The sequence below is a fragment of the Apteryx rowi genome, unplaced genomic scaffold (assembly GCF_003343035.1).
Source record: "Apteryx rowi isolate R43461 unplaced genomic scaffold, aptRow1 scaffold_331, whole genome shotgun sequence".
Lineage (NCBI taxonomy): Eukaryota > Metazoa > Chordata > Aves > Apterygiformes > Apterygidae > Apteryx > Apteryx rowi.
Window position 1 is genome coordinate 413688 of NW_020449764.1, and position 22855 is coordinate 436542.

At 59.1% G+C, this 22855-nt stretch overlaps 2 protein-coding genes, 1 long non-coding RNA gene and 1 other non-coding gene across 4 annotated transcripts; 1 reads left to right on the top strand and 3 right to left on the bottom strand.

Annotated features, from left to right (window-relative positions):
• Positions 1-370: 370 nt before the first annotated feature.
• Positions 371-6554, bottom strand: ABI3 (ABI family member 3). The gene is made up of 8 exons (XM_026071829.1): positions 6276-6554; positions 4135-4302; positions 3238-3414; positions 2212-2294; positions 1598-1693; positions 1049-1299; positions 817-945; positions 371-668 (listed from the first exon to the last, which is right to left on the bottom strand). Exons 1-8 carry the CDS (start codon positions 6390-6392, stop codon positions 505-507), a joined length of 1185 nt encoding a protein of 394 aa, XP_025927614.1. The 5' UTR covers positions 6393-6554; the 3' UTR covers positions 371-504.
• Positions 6555-8131: 1577 nt separating this feature from the next.
• GNGT2 (G protein subunit gamma transducin 2) lies at positions 8132-10991 on the top strand. Its single transcript, XM_026071830.1, has 3 exons — positions 8132-8332; positions 10039-10128; positions 10768-10991. Exons 2-3 carry the CDS (start codon positions 10045-10047, stop codon positions 10891-10893), a joined length of 210 nt encoding a protein of 69 aa, XP_025927615.1. The 5' UTR covers positions 8132-8332; positions 10039-10044; the 3' UTR covers positions 10894-10991.
• On the bottom strand, positions 9295-13690 carry LOC112969001. The gene is made up of 3 exons (XR_003254526.1): positions 13198-13690; positions 12475-12591; positions 9295-9448 (listed from the first exon to the last, which is right to left on the bottom strand). It is a non-coding gene; the product is annotated as an uncharacterized LOC112969001 (long non-coding RNA).
• Positions 13691-14077: 387 nt separating this feature from the next.
• TRNAQ-UUG lies at positions 14078-14149 on the bottom strand. Its single transcript has one exon. It is a non-coding gene; the product is annotated as a tRNA-Gln (tRNA).
• Positions 14150-22855: the final 8706 nt, after the last annotated feature.

The window sequence follows — 22855 nt, forward strand, 5'->3', positions numbered from 1 at the left end:
GCGGACGAGCTCCTCCGCCGCTCCCTGCTCCCCTGCTCTCACTGCCGAGCGCGGTGGGACCGGCTGCCGCATCCCAGCAGGCGCAGCCCAAGGGGGTGCAGAGCTCGCTACCCCCCAGCGGTCCCGTGGGCGCCAGCCCGGCTGCGAGCGGCGAGGCGGCAAACAGGGCAGCAGCAGCGACTGCTGGCCCCATCGGAAAAAGAAAACGAGGCGGGAGAAGGGCTAAGGGCAAGTTTGGAGGGGGAGAAGGGTCGGGGAGGGGGCGCCCGGGGGACCCCCCTGCCGCAGCGCTGCAGAGAGCGGCCGAAACGAGGGGGGCGAGCGAAACGCCGGCTCTGCAAAGCCGGAATTAAAGCAGCGAGCGCTCAAAGCAAAGCGGAGCCCTCCCTGCCGCGGGGAGCTCAAGCCGGGCCCCCCCAGCGCCAGCCCTGGGCCACCAGCACCCAGCCCCAGGCCACCAGCACCCAGCCCCGGGCCACCAGCACGGGGGGCCAGGGCGGGCGCTCAGCAGAAGGGCTCGACGTAGTTGCCGGGGAAGAAACCCGCTTGCTCGTCCATGACGCCCTCGCACCAGCCGTCCGAGTAGCGCCGCGTGACGTAGATGAGGGCGCCCGCCTCGAAGGAGAGCTCGTTGGCCTTCTGCCGCGCGTAGGGGTACAGGGTCACCACTGCGGGGAGGCAGAGAGGGGCGCGYGGGGCGCTCAGCACCGCCGGGCCGGGCCATCCCGGCCAAAGGGGACACGGCGCCCGGCCAGGAGCCGAGCTGGCGCGGCCCCGTGCCCCAGAGAGCCACACAGACAGACAGACGGTCCGTACCTTTCTCCAGGTAGCTGCCTGGCACCCAGGGAGGCTCCTCCGAGGCCGCCGGTGGCGGTGGCGGTGGGGCTAAATCATCAAATTTGGGCAAAGCTGGCGGCGCCGGCGGGGCGTTGAAGTCGTCAGGGGCTGCAAAGCACCCGCAGAGATCAGCGCAGGGTGAAGGGCTCCGGGTGCAAGCAGAGGCCACCCGCAAGTCCCCATGTCCCCTGCGGGTGCGCGCAGCCCTCACCAGGGGGCAGGAGGGACGGAGGGGGCAGGTCCAGGTCCCCCAGTGGTGGTGGTGGCAGGTCCCCTGGTGGCAGCAGGTCCAGTTCCCCTGGCGGTGGTGGTGGCAGGTCCTCTGGCGGCGGCAGGTCACCGGGCAGCGACGGCGGTGGCGGCAGGACGGTGGCCAGGGCTGGGGCAGGTGGCACAGGTGGGGACGGGAGCGGCGGCGGTGCAGGGACACTGTCACCCGCCGGGCCGGGGGCTCCGCTCGAGCTGCGGGGGGGGGGGGGAGCGGAGCGGCTGTCACGGCAGGGTGCCAGGCCAGCACCCGTCACAGCGCACGGGGCAGCCTGGCTGTGACACCCCATTGGCCACAGCCACCTGCCCTGGCCCAGGACGGGGGGGAGCCAGCCCTGCTGCAGGGGCAGCACGGAGCGCTGGCTTGGAAACCCTGGGCAAGCCATTGCCTTGCTCCGTGCCTCAGTTTCCCCATCCGGGACACTAAACTGCCCCTCAAGCGGGGGGGGTCACCTCGTGCCCCATCCCACCCCCCCGGGGCCCACGCCGGTACCTGACTGACGCCAGCGAGGAGGTAGAGGAGGCTGCGGACAGTTTTCCCTCGGGGACCACGGGCGGCTGGATGGGCTCCGGGACGCGCGGGCCCCTCCTGCGGCAGAGCAGCTGCTGGGGGGGGGCAGGATGGGACCCCGGCGGTGGCAAGGGGCCGCGAGCCCCTCGGGGGGGGGGGGGCTGGATCTCCTTCCCTGCCCCCAGTGCCCGTTTGGTTAGTAGCAATTTGGGGTTGGCAGGGCACAGCGCACCCGGGGGGGCCCCAACCGAGGAGAAAACCAGGGGAAAAACCTGCACCTGCTTAGCAGAAATGCAAATTTGGGGACTAGAAACAGCCCACGTGCAGGTAAACGCTACTGCTGCCACCCCGGCGAGCCGGTGCCTCCCTGCTGGGGTGCCGGGAAGGGCAAAGCCGGGCCCACGGCTGAGTCCGGGGCAGATCCCACCTGGAAACGGGCTCCCACTGGGACCGGGTGCTCCCCGACAGCCTCGTTTCACGGGCGCGGGGGGCCGAGAGCACCCAGCATCGCGTTGGCCCCCACGGCCACGACGAACCCGCGGCCAGCGCTGAAAGGCCAAGCTGCCCCCAACCCCATCTCGGCACCGCGGCCTCACCCCAGGGTGCCCGCGGCCGGCACGGACGACTTGATCCCCTTCCGAGACAGGGTGCCCGTGCGGGACAGCTGGGTGCTGTGGTCCTGCAGGCACGGGGGGAGAGCGAGAGAGAAAAGCAACGAGTGAGGCCCGGCCGGCAGCCGACTGACAAACTCATTGCACCGAGGCTCCCTGGAGGGCTGCGATTCCCCCAAGCAAAGCAGAGGCTGAGCTCGCCCGCGGACCTGCACCGCTCGCCCGCAGCCCCGGGAGGGTGCCGGGTGCTGCGGAGCGCTTTGCCGAGGCGCTGCGAGAGGCCGCCGCAGGGAGCGCGGGGCGGAAGCAGCCATCGGCACGGCGGCGAGCCGGCTGCCGAGCGCAGCCGCCACCGTGGGAACGGCGGCCGCGGCACGGCAGCTTCCCCTCGGGCCCCGCGCGGGCGGTTTCGCTCTGAGGTTGCCCCTGTGCCTGCAGAGCTGCTGCGAGGCCACCACGGGCTGCACAGGCGGCTCACGAGGGTGTCAGCCGCTGGGAAACTTCCACCGCGACCGTCGGTGCGAGCAGCCAGCCGGGCTCAGCTCCCAGCTCCGGTCCCCGCTGCTCTCAGCCAGGCTGCACTGGGGCTGCRTGCCTCAGTTTCCCCCCACCGCAGCATGGCCTCTCCTGCTCCCTGGGACCATGCCCCCTCCACGCTGGGGCCATCAGTGCCCCTTGGGTCTCCCCTCGAGCCCTGCTGAGCCCCAGCACCCCTGGGTGCTGCTCCTTTTGGAGAGGAGGGCYGGATGTGGGGTGTGGGTGGACCCCATGCCTCCATCGAGGAGGTGTTTGAGGCTCTCCAAGCCCCGTGCTCACCCACGTGCCCACCAGCCTAGCCCCAGGTGAGCTGGGGCTCACACGAAGCTCATCCGAGCTCCCCTCATCTCCCATGACCAGGGTGGCAGGCGGGTGGCAGCCGTGACATCCAGCTGTGGGACACGGGGAAACTGGAAGAGGCCACCTGCCCCCAGCTGGGACCTGTCCCCGTACTGCCCCCATCGCTGGCCTGACCTTTATGCCGTGCCCGACGTCRTCCAGGACGCTGAAGTTGAGGGGTTTCCTGTAGTAGGGCTCCAGGCTGGGCGGGTTCGCGGGAGCAATGATCTTCTGGTGCGGGGGGAATTGCCTGCCGACGGTCAAGGAGCCGATCTCGCGGCGGCACACCTTCTCCTTGTGCATGTCGACCATCTGCAGAGACCGGCACTGTCGCCCGCAGCCCTCCCGGGGCCACCTCCAGGTCCCACCACCCCTTCCAGCCCCTGCCACGTCCCCATCGCCCTGCAAACCAACGGGTGGCAGGGAAGGACAGTCCCAGGGAAACAGCTTCATTCAGACTTGCGCCCACGCTCGCCCGCCCAGCCGCAGGCCCGCGATATCGCGCCYGGGTGGGTTACGCCACCACGTCCCCCCCGTGGCAGCACTGGCCCTTCCTAGAGCAGACACGGCCAATGGGTCGGAGAAGGTCACGGAGCAGCAGGCACAGAGGCACGCATGCCTCAGCTGCCTTTAATCCGTTTTCTTGCTGCTTCCGGAGCAGTAGCTCRGGATCCTTCCAACAGGAAAGTCTCCAGGCAACTTTCAAGTAACAGGAAGAGGGCAGGTGGCCGCGGGGCGCTGTGCTGGTGGCCACGGCTCTGGGAGGATGAGGCTGGGCCCCGGGCAACAGGACGCYTGGCTGACTGAGCCAACATCCCTGAGCTGGCGGGGACCCCATTGCAGTGGTGGGGCCGTTCCTGCAGGGCTGGACTTCCCGGGACTGCTTGCACAGTCCTCTCCACCTCTACTGGGCTTCACAGACCCCTTTCCTAGAGATCGTCCCCTTTTCAAGGCCCAGGAATCCAACCCCAAGGCAATGAGGACTCAACACGAGAAGGCACCAGTCTAAGCAAGGAGCTAAGATGGACCCGCCTGGGCTACGCAGCTGACGTTGGCCTCCACCTTCCGGAGCTCAGCCGCCTGGAGGTCCAGCATCTTGAGGAAACTGGTGGCCAGGTTGCTGATCTGATAAGTCACGCTGGCCAAGGACTGGGTGCTGTAGGCCATGGTCTCCTCCAGTGCCTTCCTCTTGTCACTTGCCTGGGAGACAAAAATACATCCTGGTAAGAAGAACCAACCCGTTGGCCAACGTCAACCCAGCTGGGCAGACAGGGGAAGCTTTGGGTCGGTCCCCACAAGCTCCACAAAACCCGGTTGCTTTCGTGCTGCCGAGGTGGCAAGGTGGTGATGTCCCCTTGCCAGTACAGAGGGAGGGGAGCCCACCGGGCACTCGCAGCTGAGCCCACAGCTGGGGCTGGCCCCGGGCTCGGAGACTCCCTGCCGCAGCCGCACGGCCAGGAGCAAGAGGAGCCCCAGACACTGCAGGGAGAGGTGGCACCAACCCGCTGCCCTTCTCAGGCCCCTCTGAAGGCCCATTTTCCCTAGGGATGCCTGCCGGGTCCCCTGCCACCCGCGGTTCCTGGATGGCAGGGGAGCTCGGGATGATGCAGTGCGACACCACAGTGCGGTTTCTCTCTGGCCACCACTTTTTAGCTGTACTCACATGGTACTAAAAATATTTCCTTCTGCTTTCTGAATGCATCAGACTTCCCCCGCCTCGGCCAGCGGGACGGAAGCAGGTCACTGACTCTGACAACCGGCGCCGCTCGGCTCCGGCTGGAGCCCACTGCAGCCAGTGGTGGCTGGAGATGCAGCGAAGCTGCTACCCCCAGGGCTGCAAGCGCCAGGACAGCACCATCCCTGCGGCCAAAGGCCAAATGGACATCAGGGACAGAGGGAAACAGCAGGGGACCCTCTGCTTTGTGGTGCATCCGCAGCTGCTGGAATTGGGGGGGAAAAACCAGCCAAACCCCCTGAGCTTTGTGCTCTACCCAAGGCCCAGCTCCTCCAAGGCGTTTGGGTACCTAATGCGGGGTGGAAGCTGCTCCCCATGTTTTGCCCAACGGCAGAGATGGGCACACCAAGAGCCGAAGCGCGTCCTCGCGTGCCGCCGTCTCCTCGGCCGGACGGGCCAGGGAAACGTTGGGAAGGAGCTGAGCAGGACCAGGGAGACACCGGGAGCTGCCGCCCTGGCACGCCGCCTGCGTTCGCTGCACTCATCGCACGGGGAGGGGGGTTAACCCCGCCGGCCCCGGCCGGCCGCCAGCCCCAACTAATTTGCTCGACATATTTAAACTCGCTCTTTGCATCCAGCTGGATGCGGTGCAGCTCTTTGCCCGGCAGCTCTGGCAGCACCAGRGTTTTGCAGCCCAGACACCTGCCGGAGGGGCACGGGCACGTCCATCCCAGAGCCAGCTGGGTTGGGCTCGGATCCTGACTGCCACCAACCCCTCGCGTGACCTTGGCACGTGGCAGCATCTCTGCTCTGGTGGGCCGGCACGCGCCTTCGGAGCACCACCGCCAAGGAGGAGGGATGGGGGAAGCACCCAGGGAACCGCCAGGTAACCAGCCCTCCCTGGCAAACGGGGCCAAACAGCCCTTTTCCCTCCCGTTTCATCCCAAAAACCCCCACCCACCCCTTCCTCTGCAGGTCGGAGGCAGCAGGGGAAGGCTGGGGCAGGGAGGAGGAGGAAGAGGAGGAGGAGGAGGGAAGGAGGGCTGAAGAGCGTTGTGCTTGTTTTGCACGTTCGCCCGGCTGACCTGGGTGACCTGGGGAAAGCCCGGGGCCAATGAGGCCGGATCGCTGCTGCCGCATGAGGGGGGTCCGCGTCCGCGGTCCTCTCCAAGGGCTTCCCAGGGGGCACTGAAACCCCTTTGAGGCCAAGATATCTTCATCCTCACCTTCCTCCCCCATCCCAACCCCAAGAGCACAGACGAGAGCTGAGCAGAAAAGCCGCTGTCTCAAGCCGACAAGGCAAGAGGGGAAACCGAGGCACAAGGGGACGGTTCCCAATGGCAACCGGCGCTCAGCAGGAAGCCGACGGGGAGACCCAGCGCCCCTCTCCGAGGGTGGCACCAGCTATTTGCCATCGTGGAGCCACCTCTGCGCCAGGACCAGCTTCTCACCTGGGCTTCCCGGCGCCCCCTCCGAGCCGCCCTCCCGCCCCGCGCACCTGCAGGTAGTTGCTCTCGCAGTAGTCGGCGACTTTGCAGAGGTTGCTGTGGTTGTCGCGCAGGACCTGCCGGGCCGCGGGGATGGTGTCCTGCTGCAGCTGCTGCAGCTCCGCCATGGTGCCGGCCGCCGCTCGGCTCCCACTTCCCTCTCCGCCGCGCCGCGGTTTTGAAGCTCGCCGGCGCGCTGACGCAGGGGCTCGCGCAYGCCGTGGCGCCCGTGGGGTGGAGAGATGCCCCAGCGGTGCCCAGCCCTTCCCGGGCACCCGCTCCGGTGCCCTTCACATCACGGCTCCCGGAGGTCACCACGCCCGTGAGCTGGTGCTACGGAAAGGCGGTGAATCGCCGGGAGCGTGAGCAGTTGTTTCCCCCCGTCTCGTTCGCCGCAGGCTCACAGACGCACACTCACGGCGGGGAAGCGCTCCAGGAGTGGCGGTGCTGAAGGATGTGAGTCATGCGCTCCCACGGCACGACCGGCRGCGGCAGGGTGGGGAGCGCCCAAAAGCCCAGGAGCCCCCGAACCGCTGGATGCCGGCCCAAACGCGGCCCTTCCAGAGGCCTGTGTGGGACTTGGCTGATCCGACGCGAATCCGTCCCCGGCATCCATCATCCCACCCTGAGCTGCACCAAGCTGCCACCGATGGGTGCTGGGCTGCCCTGGTCCCCGAGGGCACCCAAAAGGGCGATTCCCTGCCCTGCTCCTGCCGCCTCACTGGGCTCGGGGCACAGACGGGTGTTTGCAGCAAACGTCTCCAACCAGCTCCCACCCGGCCCCATGGAGGCTCGGGGCAGCGCGTCATTCCAGTGGTTGGGAATGGAGCTTTACCTCCCTGTGGACACGGGCGATGCCGGGGGGAAGCACATGAGACGTTCCTGTGGCTCAGCCGGTGGACGATGACTCCTGAGTTTCTCGGCATCCTCCTCTTTCTGCCACTTTGGCTTTGCGAAAGGTCTCGGTGTTGTTCTCCAGGAAAGCTGAGCACAGGCGGTTGAGCTACAGTCACTGCTCTACCCCGAGGGCACCAGGGAAGGTGGCTCCTGGCTCCGGCTGCGGGGGGGACTCAGGTGCCAGGGCGCTGGGTGCGGGAAACACCCTGGTGCCTGGCAGCGCCTGCGGAAGGTCGCGGTGCCTGGAAGTCCCCCCGGCCGCCTGCAGCTCAACCTGCTGCCCTCCTCGCGTGCGAGCGCAACGCTGGGGAAATGATGAACTTCCTCCAGCACCGAGCTCGTTCCTTAGACCTTGGGCAGCAGCGGGAGGTGGGAGCCTGAGGCTGCTCAGCCCCACACATGGGAAGGGGCCTCGCACAGGCGCCCGGGCTCAGGGACAGCATTAAGGACACGTCTGGGCCAATCCAGTCTCATGGCAGTGCCCGGTCGGGGACACAGGCAATTTGGCCCTTGAGCTTTGCAACAAGCTGCTCCACCATCCCCCTCCTGGGCAGCCTCGGGCTCAGCCTGTGCCAGACTCGAGGACGCTGCAGTGACGTTCCCAAGCCTGAAGCTCCCCAGGGTCCCTCTGTGTGGCCCCCAGCCCCAGGAGGTCCCCTCCCCGCAGCTCCCTGAGCAGCTGGAAACACCCTTTCCTGCACCCCCCAGCCCCGAAACCAGCTCCGCTCCTCTCCTCTCCCCAAAAACCTGCTCCCATTCCTGCAGGAGATGCTCCCTCCGCTCCTGACCCACAGGACTGGCCACGCTTGGCCCCCAAGGTGGAGGGCTTGGGGGCTTCCCGGCTCCCCCAGCAACCAGCCACCAGTGCTCAACATCTCCACAAAGCATTTCTGCACCCCTGCCCTCCCCATCCATCCTCACCGCCCCCCCCAGCACCCATTACCCCGGGCTTTGAGGCTAATGCTCGACACCTGAGCAGCTTATTCACCCGAGTCCATTATCAGCTTAGGGAGCAAAGACATCTGCTCCCCGGTACCGGCTCGGAGACCTCAAGGAGTCTTCAAGCCCGAAGCAGGGGAGCAAGCACCTGGAGGCCAGCATCTCAGCAGCCAGTGCACATGTATCCCTAAACACCTCCTCATCGGAGAGGGGGAGACCCTCGTCCCTGTAGGTAAGTGACTTTGCTTCCTCCAAGCAGAAAGGACATTGCTGGTGCCTCCAGCTTGGCTCAGGAGTCACCTTCTCCATGAGCTGGTAGCTCTGCTGCGGCGGCTTTTGGCTCCTTGCTGCCTCTTCCCTAAGTGTCTCCTGGTGCTGCTGTACCCTGAAAGCATCGATGGGGAGAGTAGCAGTGGGCACACGCAGCACGGGGGCATGCACCACGAGTGGGGCAGTGGCCAGAGAAAACCAGCCAGGCAGGGGAACGCAGGCTTGATACCTTCCAAAGCAGGGCCAAGGCACCGCAATTGCATTGTTATTTAAAAGATTGCAGCCAGGCTTTCAAACCCTGCTTTAACTTTTGGTACAGAACTGCTTCTTTCCCTGCACAGGCCAGCTGTCTCCGGGACCTCGCATAACCCTTAGGCAGGGTCTTTGCAAAGAGCGAGCTGGGCTTTTCCAGCCCGCGCTGCCCCAAAAGCCATGTCCAGCACCAAGCAATGCCTCTGCGTGCAAACACCTAACAGCGATGCAGGGACATAGTGCATGGTAGCGCTTACCCTGAAGGCTTCTATCCTTTTCCAAACTCTGCTTTAGTTATAAAGTCTTTCTCCTAGTCGACTGTCTGTGATATGCTTTTATTTATTGACTTCCTGAAGTACATTTGTTTCTTATAAATGTCAGGGGTGATCAACACACCTATTTGGTTGCTACGAGCTATCGGAGGGACTCTGGGCTCTTCCACTGCTGTCTCCTTTTAACACCCTTGAAGGTTACCTATTAAATGGCAAATGCAAGAACCTGCCCCCTCCCCCATTACCTCCCCAAAGTAGAAAAGCAGAAGAGATTTAGTTAGCGCGATTTGGGCTTGCACAGACAGACCATTGCAGAAGGCAGCACCCCGCTCCTCGGTCCAAGCTGAGCGGCACGACCGGGGCCAGATCCTGATGAGCGCAAAGCGGGGGAAGTGGGCCGGGCGCCTGGGTCCATGGCGTGGCTCTGCTGTCCACCTCGAGAAGGCAGCTGGGGCGGTCGCTGCTGCCGGTTCAGCAGAAGGGGAAGAGGTTTCCTTCCTTCGCGGGGAGCCCCAGGCAGGATTCATTGCTGGTGGTGAAATCCCCCGGGACATCTGCAGACAAGGCACAGAGAGGAATAAAACCCCTTAATTTCTTAGAAAACTGACCAAGTGACTTTCCCCAAGATGCTCCTGCCCAAGCACAGGACGCAGAGAGCAGGAAGCTCTGGTGTGCAGTTTGGGTGCTCTCCTCTTTTCGGAGAAGCAGGGCAATTTGGAGCAATCCCATCTGGGTCATCCTAAGAGGCTGCTGCTCCAACAGCCCTGATTTCCCAGTGCTCAGCTGGCGATGGGAGCGCCTGGCCACCCCGAATGGCACGGGGACCTGGACACCTTCGAGAAACCACCTCTGTGACAGCCAAAGACCAATTCAGAAGCTGAGCTAGATCCTCAGAAACTATCAAATTGCATCTGTTGCTGGATGCATCTATTAAAAACAACAAAACCCTCCCCTTATGGCAGACATTACAACAAGTGTTTTGGAAAGTGCACCCTCCCTCTTTTATAGCATCAACTCATTTCTCGCCATGCGAGTCAGACGTTAGAGTTTGTAATATGGTTAGGGGCCAAACCGATAGTCCTCATGTGCTGCAGGAGAAGCTGCGTCTGGAAGCTAATAACAGGCTGTTTCTTCATAACTGCAGGGAAAAATGGCTCAGGATATGACAGAGAAGGAACTGCTGAAGATGGAACTTGATCAGCTGAAAAAGGAGGTGAAGAACGAGAGGCAAATGGTGAGTATTTCCACCAAAATTTAAAGGGGCCATTTGCCCTGGCATAACCTTCTGACCTGATAATGCTGCCACGGTAAAAACACAACCACTGATGTTAAAACTCAACCCAGAGACACAAGCATGTGTTTTCACACCTCTCCCCTCAAGGCAGACATCGTTCTCATGCTTAGGGCCTCTTTGCTGGCCCAGCAACTCCAGAAAGGTTAGAAGGAAAGAGTGGGGCCAGAGCAGTCTGGCCCCCAGCACCCACGTCTTCATTTAGCAGCAGAGGCAGGCAGCACGCAGCTGTGCATCACCTCCCGGAAGAGCTCAGCACATGCAGGGCTGTGGGTTTGAAAACTAAAGAGTTTGGCACGACTGAGCTCTTCAGAGAAGCTGGGAAATAGTTCAATATGGGCAATCCTGTAAGAACGATCTGCTTGCACCAGGGCCACCAGGATGGATGCTCATGGGGATCCCCAGGGATGCTCTTGGGGGCACCCCACAGCCCATGCTGGGGGGGACAGGCACAAGGACGGGCAGCAGTTCTGCTCCAGCCCGTTGCATGAACGGGGATCTGCTGGGCCCACGAGTCAGGTCRCAGTTCTGCAGCGACATCTTGTTCCTGTAACCTATGGAGAGCTTCTCCTTCCTCGACAGATCTCCAAGACTGGCAAAGAGATCAAGGAATACATCGAGTCCATGGTGGGAGAGGACCCACTGCTGAAAGGCATCCCTGAGGACAAGAACCCCTTCAAGGAGAAGGGTGGCTGCACGATAAGCTGACCCCGCCGCTGCCCGGCACGGGGCCCTTCCCGCCACCAAGCCAGGACTGTAGGAAACCTGCTTTCCCCRTAGTCTGACCCTGCACTGGGGAGGGGAGCCCAGACCTGAAACTAGCACAGCTAAAGGATGGCAAAAGAAAAAAAGAAAGTGAAAAAATAAAAATAAAACAAAACCCACAGACGCCGGAGATGAGGTTGAGCAGCCAGTGTGCTTCTGTGCTCTCACGGCTGATTGCAATTTCGTTTCCTGCAAGGGAAACTTCTGCAGTTTTAGCAGCCAGCAGCCAAACCAGGCTTTAATGAAACCGCAGGGCTGGTGTGCCTCTGATCCTAGACTTTTCCCAGCCCCTCTCCCACTTGCCGGAGGAGAGCATTGCTTCCCCAGAGCGCTGCTTCTAGGTTGGAAAATGCCCCAGGCCCTGCGTATCGTCCCGGGGGGTGAACCAGGCTGCCTGCTGCCATCACTTGGGAAGAGTGATGGTGTTTGAGACCCATCCTGTCCACCACAAAGGCCACAGCTCACTCTGCATCATGCACATCACCCCCAAAACAACCGTTCCCTTAGGACAGGGCCACCCCCTCCAAGGCTTGCAGGGGAGGGCAGAGCACCCAGAGCTGGCAGCACCCCGAGCGAGGGGTTTGCAGGATGGGCTGGCCCCCGCGATGCCCATGTCACAGCTAGAGTTGGGGCACAGCCAGGGGACACCAGCCACATGGTGCTGGCGGGAGGGCACAGGAGGCAGCAAGGCTTCAAGTTTCATATTCAAAACTCTCACTTCCACCTCTCAGTCTTGCTTCCTCCGCGGGAAAACCCCAGCAGCCGTGGGAACGTGAGCCCAAGGCTGCTGGGTCCCGGCTGTGACTGCGGCAGCTCTGAGCACCATCAAGATGAGGCTGGGGCTAGCTTAAACATGGCGTTCATGAGCGGGTTGCTTTTGATCTCATTTGGAGCCTGCTTCAATCGGTGGTGCAGTCCCGCATGGCCCAGGCCCTTGGAGAAGCCGTGGAGCAGGGGAGACCTGCAGCAGCCTCCGGGTTCAGGCTCAAGGATGCCCCATAGCTGCCCCATTCCCCTGCTAGAGCTGGGCACCGTGCAGAGATTTTCCCCCGCCATGGCTCCAGAGGGGGCGGACAGTTCCCGCAATTCCCTTGCAGCCAGCACCTCCAGTTTGGTGTCTTGTACGTAATTAGCACCAAAAAAAAAAAAAAAAAAAAAGTTTTGTTCTTTCTCTTGCAGGTGCTAAATAAATCCACTCAGGGAGCATTTTGAACCCAGCCTCTGTCTTCCTTGTGGCAGCAAGGGGCAAGTTTGCCAAGTGCCACACAGCTAGGAGCAGACGGCGCGCTCCGCTAACACGAGCCCCGGGAAACACCGCGGGCAAGCTCTCCCGCTGCGAGGCTCCAGCCGAGCCGACAGGAGCTTGGCCAGCGGCAGGATTAACTGCGCTTCCCCCCCGACCCTCCCCGCTGGGAAAGGCCCTTCGCTGCCGTCCCCGCGCTGAGCACGGTGCTCGCAGAGCAAGGTTAAAAACCACCAGGCGAATTTCTCACGGCTCCTTATTCCAGCTGCCTTCACACTTACCAGTGAGCCTCCGATGGATAGCATCCTCCCGTTTTAGCCAGAGCCATCACCCTTTCCCGTATGGAAAATCCAGCTTGCTTGGCTGCCAAATTAGAGCTTGGTGGTTCAGCTCCACCTCTAATCCGAGAGGAAGATAAATCAAATATACCCGGGGTTTCCTGTGCTCGGAGAAGACTGACCCATTAATCAAAGCTAAACTCCTTGAAACCTGCGTCAGAGCGAGCTAAGCTCTCCTAAAGGGATTTGGGTTTCCAGGGCTGTTCTGGCCAACAGGCRTTTGGGCTTTCGAGTGTATTTACCACCTGCCCAAAAAGCCAAAACGCCACCAGCCGTTCGAAAGCAGCTTAAGCGAGTGACTGCTGCTTRTCCCCCAAACCCCAGAAACACACTGTTGCAGAGCAGATCCTCGCCAGGGACCCCCCAACCAGCCTTTTCCTTGTCCTCAACCCCGGTTTGGGGGCACACCGCTCCCCCCCCGGGACCCCCTTCGCAGCTGCGCCGGGGGCTGTGACACTGCTGCCGGGTGCCTTCCCGGTCAGGCCACCGGCAAAGGCACGGCAAGTCTCTCCCAGCCCCTTCCTTGGGCAGGCAAACACCTATCCACGGGAGACAGGCAGAGGCTCCACCCAGGGCCCATCCCCACCTGCCAGCGGTGCTGCTTGAGGCCCTTCCTCGCACACACAACGAGTCAGAGCAACCTGAACGCATCACGGCTGCACGAACCCTATTTCAGATGGCTTCTTCCCCCATCCCTGCGTGCAGCCAGCGCAGCGTCTGCTTGACAAAAGTCACTCCTGGTTGTCTCCTAGGCCAGCAGGGAACCCCCCGAAAATGCTGCTCTTCTGCACCCCACCGAGGGGAGGCAGGTGGGGAAAGGGCCGATGCTCCAGCCCTGTGCACCCCCACACCGAAACCAGCCACCGAGTTATTACAGCAGTAAGATTATATATTAGAATAATATCATACATTAGAATATTACAGCGACTGCGCAGCCAGAGGCGAACCCCCTGCTACGCCACACCTGCATTGCACAGACCCGGCTCACCCCGCCTCCCGCCTGGCCTCGAACCGCCGAACGCTGCTGCCTCCCGCGTTAATTAAGCTCCTAATTAAGGACTGCAGGCTGCGGAGCGGAGCAGGGCCGGGGGCAGCGCAAAGCGGGAGCCGCGGCCGGGAGGGAACTGGCTGCGAGCGGGGCCGCCCCCGGCAGCGACGCGGCAACAATGTAGCGCGGTTATGTTGCAGCGCTGCTACAATGTAGCAATGTACAGTGTAGCGCTGTTACAGTGTAACAACTGCGGGGGGTGGGAGGGGACGCTCTCCCCAGCCAATAGCAGCGCAGGAAAGCGGCCGTGTTCCCCGCCTCACCCAATCAGCGCAAGGAGATGGAAAGGCTCGTTGCGTCCTCTCAGCCCGCCCGCCGGCTGCGCGCATGCGCAGGGAAGAGCCGGCGCCCCCACACAAAATGGAGCTCGGCGGGCGCTTGCGGCTGTTGGGTGCCGGGAGTGAGCGGGGGGGGCAGGRACCCGGTCCCGCCGCCCCCGCGCCGATTCCCGGTCGCCTTCCGCCGCGAGAGTGGGACAATGAGGGCAAAAATTCCGGGAGGTCCCACCGAGATTTGAACTCGGATCGCTGGATTCAAAGTCCAGAGTGCTAACCATTACACCATGGGACCACTGCATAAAAGCTTCTCCCGCGGCACCCCTCAGCGTTATCGCCGCGACCTCGTGCCCGCTGCCCCCGGCCCGGCCTGGCCTTCCCCGGCCACCGGCAGCGGCGGGGCCCTGCATCGGGCCGGACCTGCTTCTGGTGGCAACGGCAGCGGGGATGGAGCCCGCCAAGCCACCCTGCTCCCTCAGCGCCGCTCCAGGGCCACCAGGGACCAGCCGCCACTCCGCTCCCCGAAGGATGTTGCTGCCTTGGCTTCGAGCCCTCGGCGGGGAATTCGTCCTTCCCAGATGGTGCCGGGAGGATGCGGCCGTGCGCCTGCTCTGCCGGGCCCGTGGAGACGAGCAGCCGGCTGCCACGTACGGCTCCTCTCTGCCCCGGCTCCATGCGCTTCGAGGTGCCTTCACGTGAGGCTCGGCAGGACCGTTAAATCCTCAAACCTTCCACTGACTGCAAATTTTGCAGGTAAACCCTGGTGTCCAGCACAGCTCCTGCAGCATCAGTGCGTGTCTCTCTCCCTTGCAAAATTCTGGGTGAATCAGGCTGGCGTCAAAAACCAGAGCCCATCGCGCCTCATGCAACGTCTCCATTTCTTTTACTTTAAACCAGGGGCACCGACAGCAATTCCTCCCTCCTCATCCCCCCGCTGCCAGCCTGCACCCTGGGAGACCCCCCTGCGGCAGCACCAGGCCGCCAGCTGTGGGGTCTGGTTGTCCCCTCTAAGCAGCCCAGGTGACAGTTCAGGGGTTGTAACGAGGACRGAGATGGGAGCAGGGCTGGGATTTGTGCTTTCGGTCTTAAATGGCACGTGCAACGGCTGCTTTTTGGCTGGCGTCCCCTAAGGACCGGAGCTGTGCAAGCGGTGTCTGTGCATGTCCATCCCCTGCTCCTAGCCCCCCCCCCCAAAAAAAAGTTTTTTTAATACATTGGAAAGAAAATTTGGGGATATGTATTCCCAAAAACCTCATGCAAGCAGGCAGCAGGATGGGCTCAGGTACTGCTGCCACCAGGAAAAGACCCCAGCCCCGACTGCAGCCCGGATTCCCCATCGCCCCCCCGCAGCACCCAGCACCCCCCCGGCATGCCCCCACCCCACACCCTTACCCCCCTCTTTGCATATATATTTTTTTTCCTCCCCCAACTGATAAAAATACATGTGAGCGGTGTTAGGGGTTCTTTTTGTTTGTTTGTTTGTTTTTTCCTCTTTATTTTTAAAAATGAAACAGTGGAGTAAAGCGGTTTGTGGCGAAACCTCGCTGGAAGAAAAACGGAGCCCACGTCCATCCGTAATCCCAACTCCACATCCAAGCCAACAAACTGCCTCGCGCAAAGGTACGGGGGAGAGGAGGGACGTGGGAGGGGGACAGGCGAAAAGAAACAATCTGCTGCAAGGAGGAAAAACAATATCGTTACAGCAAAGTACAGCTTTCTGGAGGAGCAGGCTGAAACGGCGCTGGCTGTGCAGGTGGGAGATGCGGCACTTGGTTTGAGGAATTCGGGACCTCCTTCAGATGCGTCCGTCCCTGGGAYGAGGAGGTGTCGGCTGCTCCCCGAATTTTCCAGCGGTGGGATGCAGAGGAGAGAACAAGGCGCTGCCCCCAGCTCGGCTCACCCCACCCGGATTAGCTGGACTTAATCCACCCGGATTAACCGGATGCGCCGGCATTGCAGAACGGCTGATCGCCCAACCACTCGCACGCACAAACCACCGCTGTGGCTTTCCCAAGGGACCCTCCTTGCGCTACTGTTGACCTCATCCCGCGAACCAAGGGCAAAAAGAGCCGCTTTAAGCCCCAAGCCCCGTTTCGCTGGCACCTTCCCACGCCGGCCACAGCGAGGCCAGAACGGGAGCTTTGGCCCAGCCTAGGTGTTGCGCTGAAGACATAGAGACGGTCAAAGTTGCACTGCTGACAGCAGAAGTAAATACCAAAGTTAAAAAGGAAAGGGGGAAAAAAAAAAAAAAAGTAACGGAGGATCGAGCATTCAAAAGAAAAAAAACTCAGTCACAAGCGAACGTTCGGACTGCTGAGGTTTGGACCTTTTACAACTAATGAACACTTTAAAGTGAAAAAGAAAGCCCGTAAAGTCTATTTTTAAAGAACATTTTTCTTTGGAAAAAGAGAGTCCTTTTAATTTTCTTTCTATTTTCCCCTACACTACAGCATGTGGAGTTGCCACTACCTATTTTTAATCTATTGTCACTAAGAGGTAGATAAACAAAAACGGATTGGTTACACAGAGGGTCAGGCCCCCGCGCCGGGCACGGGCCCAGCTGCCGGGCTCCGGGGGGCYGGGCCGCTCGGGGCTTTTTTTTTTAAGGAAAATCTAGGGCTTCAAGTGGGGTTTTGCCTCATCTGGAGTGACACTCAGATTTGCAGGTTTTCAACGCAGTGGACCGGATCCGACTGAAGCGACAGCGTCGCGAGGGGTGTGCTTGTGTTTCAAAGGACAGATTTGTTCCCGAAGGCAACGCGTTTGACCTCGCAGCGAATTTGGGCGCCTTCTAAATGAGCAAATACGTTTAACCGCTTCGCTATGGACAACTAAACCAATTATTGCAATTTGGCGGCTTGGTTCCTGCCCCGCTTTGCGTCCCAGGCAATCCCAGTGATTTCCCCCGGAGAAGATGCCGAAATGGCGATCGCAGCCTGAGGAAGCCGGCGCCTCCCGGTTCTGCTTCCGCCTCCACTCAGGGCCGAGTCCTTCCCAGCCCCGCGGCAGAACGGCAACGAACCCCCTCGCACCGCGTTTATCGAGCGTCGCTTTTTTCGATGCTCCAAAAATCCGACTCCTAAAATCTTTTGGGGGAACAGGCCGCACGGCGGCGGCTCATGCCGCTCGCCGCCCCGTGGCTCCCGGAGCGCACCGCGGCGTTTCCACAGTTCATAACCTACCCTCGCGCCGCGGGCCCGGCCGAGAGGTATCAAGCTTGAAGAAAAACRAAAAAAATATATATATATCTGCAACGTACAGTAAAGCAGCAGGGTTCAAATGCACGTTGCAACGGGGCTGACTCGCAAAGGGGGCCGGTGTGCTGCCCTCCTGGACCAGCACCAATCCCGAGCTCCCGCGATCCCGGAGCATGCCCTCCTGCCGGCAGCGTGCCCATCCCGGATGCGGAGCCCACAGCCGAAGCCCTCTTCCTCTTCTTCCTCCAAAGGGCACCCGTCTTCCTCGCTCCGGGGATACGGATATTCCTGCGATGCCAAAAATCCTCACCAGCGAGGGCGGAGGGGGCCTGAGCTGCTCYCTGGGGAAAGGCTCTGCCCGAGGCCGGTTCCCGAGGCCGGAGGAGGACGGATCCCCCGCAGCCTTCGCCCGTCTGTAACTCAGTCTCGCTGTCAGGTTTGAGGTAGTTTGCACGTGCATGTTTCCAGCTCGCAGCACCTGCGCGTTCTCGCAAAAATTCATGATTCTGGAGCCTCTGGCTGATTCGGCTCCGCTCCGCATCTCACCACCGATTACGAACGATTTTAAAAAAGCAAAGCCAAAAAAAAAAAAGGCCGATTYGACCAAATCGTGATTCATTTTTTGCCTTCCTCCGCACTGCTGCTCTGGAGCCCCCGGAGCTTTCCCACGCTCCAGATTGGGACAGGCTGGAGTGGTGTCGGAGCCGGGCTCATCCCGCTGAATGCCGGCCGTCTCGGCTGGACGTTCTGCTCCGAATGAGCAACACCAGCTCYGAGAGACCGAGTCAGGCTGTTGGTGCCAGATCCCTGTCCCAGGACGGACACATCCGACCCGCTCYGGTCCCCGCGTCTCCCCGCAGAGCCCCCGCGGTGACCCGCTCCAATGGCCAACATCGATGACTCGGAGCGATTAACTCTAATCGAGCGCCTTGATCCTTAAGCAGCCGGTTTGCGATCCTTTCCCCAAGCGTCGCCTACGCAGCACTGGGTCGCCCAGCTCCAAAAAGCAGATTTAAACATCCCGAGCCCCAGCACCGCTAATCCCGGCCGTCAAACCCCTGTGCCCGACACAGCGCCCAGCGGGTGCCTCGCTCCTTCCGGAGCGATCTCGAGATGAGGGCGCCTCAGCAGGACTCCAAACCGTTCCCGTGCCCGCTTGGGACAATACGCATTTCACAGGATCGCACYGATTTCATCCAAACAAAGCAGAACGGACGACGGGGGGAAAAAAAAACAATCAAAACAAAACAAAGTCTCCGTTATTAAACTCTTCAAAAGTAAGAAAGATCTGAAAATATGAAAAGCCTATGTTGTGTGGACCAGCAGGGGACAGGAAGGGAAAACTTGTATTTTTCTTTTTTTTTTTTAGAAAAGAAATTAAATTAAAAAAGTCTTCAACTGTCTTATAGCAAGTCTGCGTTTCTGACCTGTTTTTCAGAATCTAAAAAATACTCACAATAGTTGGAGCTAGAAATAAAAAAAAAAAAAAGATTTTTCTGGTACTGCTTAACTATTTGACTACCTTTTACTGCTTTTTTTTTTTTTCTTTTTTGCACTAAAAAAAAACCAAACCCAAAACCTAATGCCCAGGAAACATAAAAGGTAGCTTAGAGGCGCTTCCTTTTTCATATTTACAAYGACGTTTCAGTCTATTTTGACTCCTTAAAAAACCTTCCAAGCTTGTCCTTTGCTCAGGTTGCAATGCCGACTGCCGGGGAGGGAGCGGGGCCTCTTCCGCCGCTGCTGAACCCCGGGAAAACGGGAAAGCGGTTGGGGCTTGGAAGAGAAAAACGGTTACGTGGGCCGGGTTAGCTGGGTTGGGACTTGGGTTTTGTTTTTTGATTTTTTTTTTTTGAACTTTTCTCTCCTTTTCTCCAGCTGAACGGCAAAACAAGGCTACGGTACTGTTGGAATGAAGCCCGAAAGAAAGGCTCTGCAGAGCGCGGCGGTCGTTAGTGCTGGTAACGACACTTTGCACCAAGGATCGCAAAGGGCTTCGACGGCGTTAACTCGTTAACCCTCACAAACAGCCCTGCGAGGTAGGTAAGCAGCATCACCCCCCGCCGGGGGAAACTGAGGCACAGGGAGGTCGGGGGGGGGGGTGGTTCCTTTCTTTCTTTCCTGCCCCACGGCCACGGAGCCAGGCGGCGGAGAAAGCGGGAGAAACCTCTCTGCTCTGCCCTCGGGCGCACGCTGCCCCCGGCCCCGCTCCCCCACGGGAACRGCGAGCGCGAGTCCAGATTTGCCCCTTCTCCCCTCCCGGTTTTTCCCTGCTGAGCCCTGTTGTTTCCCTCCGCCCCACGCTAAAACCTCGGGAGCTTTTGCAAACCCTCCGAAAGGGCCGTTTAAAGGAAAAACGACAAAAACTCAACCGCTTCTATGATAAAAACGCGGCGCGGGCTCCGAGGAGAGCATCCGCGGGGCTCCCGCAGCCGTTCCCATGGCCGTTCCCGCACCAGGAGCAGGCCGCAGGGCACGAGCCTGCCTCCAGGCCTCCCGCGGCTTATCGAGCCGTTCGCTCCCGCCACACGGATTTGCCGCTGGCCGAAATTACCTTTTTGCCCGGCGCAAAGGGAGCGGGTAACGCGAAGGAGCTACCGCGGGGCCGGTTCTTCTCCTTTCCTTTAAGTTCCTGGTTTGACTAGAGATTAATTTCCCGGTTATTCAGCTCAGGCCCCATTCGAAGCTGGTTCGCGGCTCCTTCCACCGGGTTTATTGGCCTTTTGAACGGCCCTCGTGGGGGTCCCGGCTTCACCCGTTACAGTTCAGGCTGGCTCCGGAGAAATGCAAGCGGTGCTCGAAGGCGTCTTCCCTCCTGCAAATAACTTCCCGTAGCAAAGCTGCTTTAAAGGACGACGGCCTGAGTCCTGCCGAAGGCGACGGGACTTAAGCGCCGATTTAAGTGCTTCCCCAAATCATGGCCGCAGGGAGGAGAGAAACGACCGGTGGCAAAATCCACCCTTCCCGGCTCGCGGGCCCAGCTGCGAAACCGCTAGACGCTGCTGCCGTCCGTCGCCAAAGCAAAGCTCTTCCCCAAAGCACCCGTCGCTCTCACGGTGGAGCACCGGGGAAAACCTCGGCCGACCAAAGCACCAAGGCTTTCCCTGAACAGTCAAACTCTAGGTAGGAGTCAAGGTTTTCTCGCTAGACCACTGCAACAATCAGATTAACAGCACTGTGGGTGGGTTTTTTTTCTTGTTTTTTTTTTTTTCTCCTCAATGATACAGTTTGAACCAGTTATCAAAAAACGCTTGCTGTTGGAAAATACAATTATAATCACCGATGTCTGAATAAACTGTTCTAGGCAAGTTCTGTAAAAAGTAGAGAGCCAGAGATTTAAAGAGGTACGAAACCGTTTTTCGGTAGGACAAATGACGAGGCTTTAAAAGAAATTAGGAAAAATGTGAAAAAAACACCAGCTGCGTTGCCTCTTCCGCCTGCCAAAACGCGTGTCCCGGAGGATGGCGGAGCAGGGTCAGCAAGGCGGCTGCGGGCTGTGCCAGAGGCCGGTGCGGCATGGGAATCCCGCGCCCACCTTTCCCGCAGCCGCTCTCCGTGTGTGCACCGGGGCGGTTTGGCTTTTCCAAGCCCCAATTCCTCGCTCGTCCCCGTCCCTACAGAAAAAGGGCCAGTACTTCTTTAAAGCTGCAAATCTTTAGGGGCCTGATCCGGCATTCCTCACGCACCCAAAATTCCCACGGAGGCCGGAGGGGGAGAGAGGAGCGGGGCCGGGGGGAAAGGGCAATGGGAAGCGGTCGGGCCACGTTCAGATTGACTTTACCACCACTGATTTTTCCAAAAACGTTCCATTAAGGGTCATTTTCCTGCAGGTACAGTGAAAAATAGCAAGATGGGACTTTAAAAAACGGCACGCACCTTTCGAACCGGAAAGTGGTTCGCGCCAATCATTTTCTCAGTTTTTTTTTTTTTAAAAACTCGATGTGCGTTTGTATAAAAAAAAAATTTTGGCTCCCATTTATTTCTCTCTCTCTTTCTCGCTTTTTTTTTTTTAATCGTTTGTTTATCCTCGGTAAAACTGAGGTAAATCTCAGTAAAATATTTAACAGCATCATAGTGGAGAAGATGGTTTGACGCTGCCTCCGTCTCAACGCGGGAGGCCCATGTGTTTGGGTTCTGTAAGATATGGCTTAAGCGTGTTTGGAAAAGCGTCCGGGCTGGCCTGGTTTCGGCGCCGGCAAACCCCGCGTACCCGGCTTTGCATAGTCAACCCCAACGCCTAGGAGTGGTGCTTGAAGGCAAATCCATGCTCGCATGCCCTTTAGTGGAGGATTCCCGAGGCCAAGCTCTTTAATTTGGTTTCCTGATGGAGTCAGATTGATAAAGGCCTTTAATCCAGTGGCTTTTTTTTTTTTTAATTAAAAAAAAAAAAGAAAGGAAATAAAGTATTTTCAATTGAAAAAGGTGGTGGCCTCCAATTTGTCCAAGGTCTCGAAGAGTGGCGACATCTGACAGTTCTTGCATCATGGTGAAATTTATAACTGGCTTGAAAAGGCCAAAAAGAAGCTGCTGCCATCTTTTCCACTATGTCTGCAATTCCTGTCGTTCTCCATAGAGAGCTCATAACACTTGGTTACCTGCACATAACTCCTGGCTCATAAGAAATTATGAAACTTAACTTCTCTTTTCATTAAAAAAATAAAATATTCAAGACTATCAGCTTTTATATAAAATATCAGCAAGCCCAAAAAAAAAAAAAAAAAACAATTGCTGAGGTAACTTCATACCTTGAGGTAGCTTTTTTTTTTTCTTTTCTCTTCTTTTTTTTTTTTTTTTTCTCTCGTTGCTCAAACACACAGCAATACCTGGCCTTCCCCCACATCTTGTTGTTGTTGCAATGGTTAAAAGGACAGTAACTGCTGCCACGGTGCCTTAGCAATAAACCGCCCGCGTTCCTGATGCTGCATGATCCAAATTCAAAAGCCAGTTCTCGCTTTGGACGATGCACCCAGGAATACGACTGCTGGAACAGAAGGTCTGGTCTCCACTTCAAAAAGAAACGTTAAAATCGTCAGTGCGAGGTTTTCTCTTTTTTTCCCCCCAATTCCCTCCTTGTTTTAGCCCCAAATGCTCTCAGAGCCGGCCTGGCTCCCGGCGGCATCTCCCAAAATAAAAGCGCTTGGGCTGGATTTCGCTGCGGCCGGGCAGGACCGGGCTCCGCTCGCACTCTGGCCCCGCTCGTGGCGTGGAGACGAGACCTCACCCTGCGCCGAAGAGGCGATCGCAGCAGTTACTGTCCCCTCCCAATACTCATAGTAAAAACAAATCATTAAAATATATCTAAAATATAAAATCCACATAAGAGTGACGGGAATCAGTGACCATATTACTTTTGTTTGACGTATGTATTTGGCATTGTCTCATGAGAACACTTACTCTTGCTGCAGAAAGGAGGGTGGTTTTTCTTTTTTTTAAAATAAGGAAAAAAAAATCTTAAAAAAAATAATAAAAATGTGCCAAATTTCAGACGTATTTTTTTCCCTCACCTGGAGAGATCAGAAGGGAAATAAAAGACAAATAACCCCAGGAGAGTTAATGTGAACTGGCCTCTTCCCAGTGCGCTAATAAAAAAATTCCCCTGGGTGTTCTTGCAAAAAAGCTGCATTCTCGTGCTGCAGAGAAGCCGAAGGGAATTTGGGGCGCAAATCGCCTGCTCTGGGTGGGGAAACCGAGGCCGGGCACTTGCGTGCCCAGCAGATCTCCAGGGACTCGGCCAAGGCGGCCACGGTCCCTCCCCTCCACCTGGACGTCGGGACAGCTCCGGTGCCAAAACTTCCCTGGGTTCA

Coding starts and splice junctions, on each gene's coding strand:
- GNGT2 (XM_026071830.1), top strand. CDS start 10,045: ATGGCTCAGGATATGACAGAGAAGGAACTGCTGAAGATGGAACTTGAT. Junction 10,129..10,767: donor TGAAGAACGAGAGGCAAATG/GTGAGTATTTCC, acceptor CTTCCTCGACAG/ATCTCCAAGACTGGCAAAGA.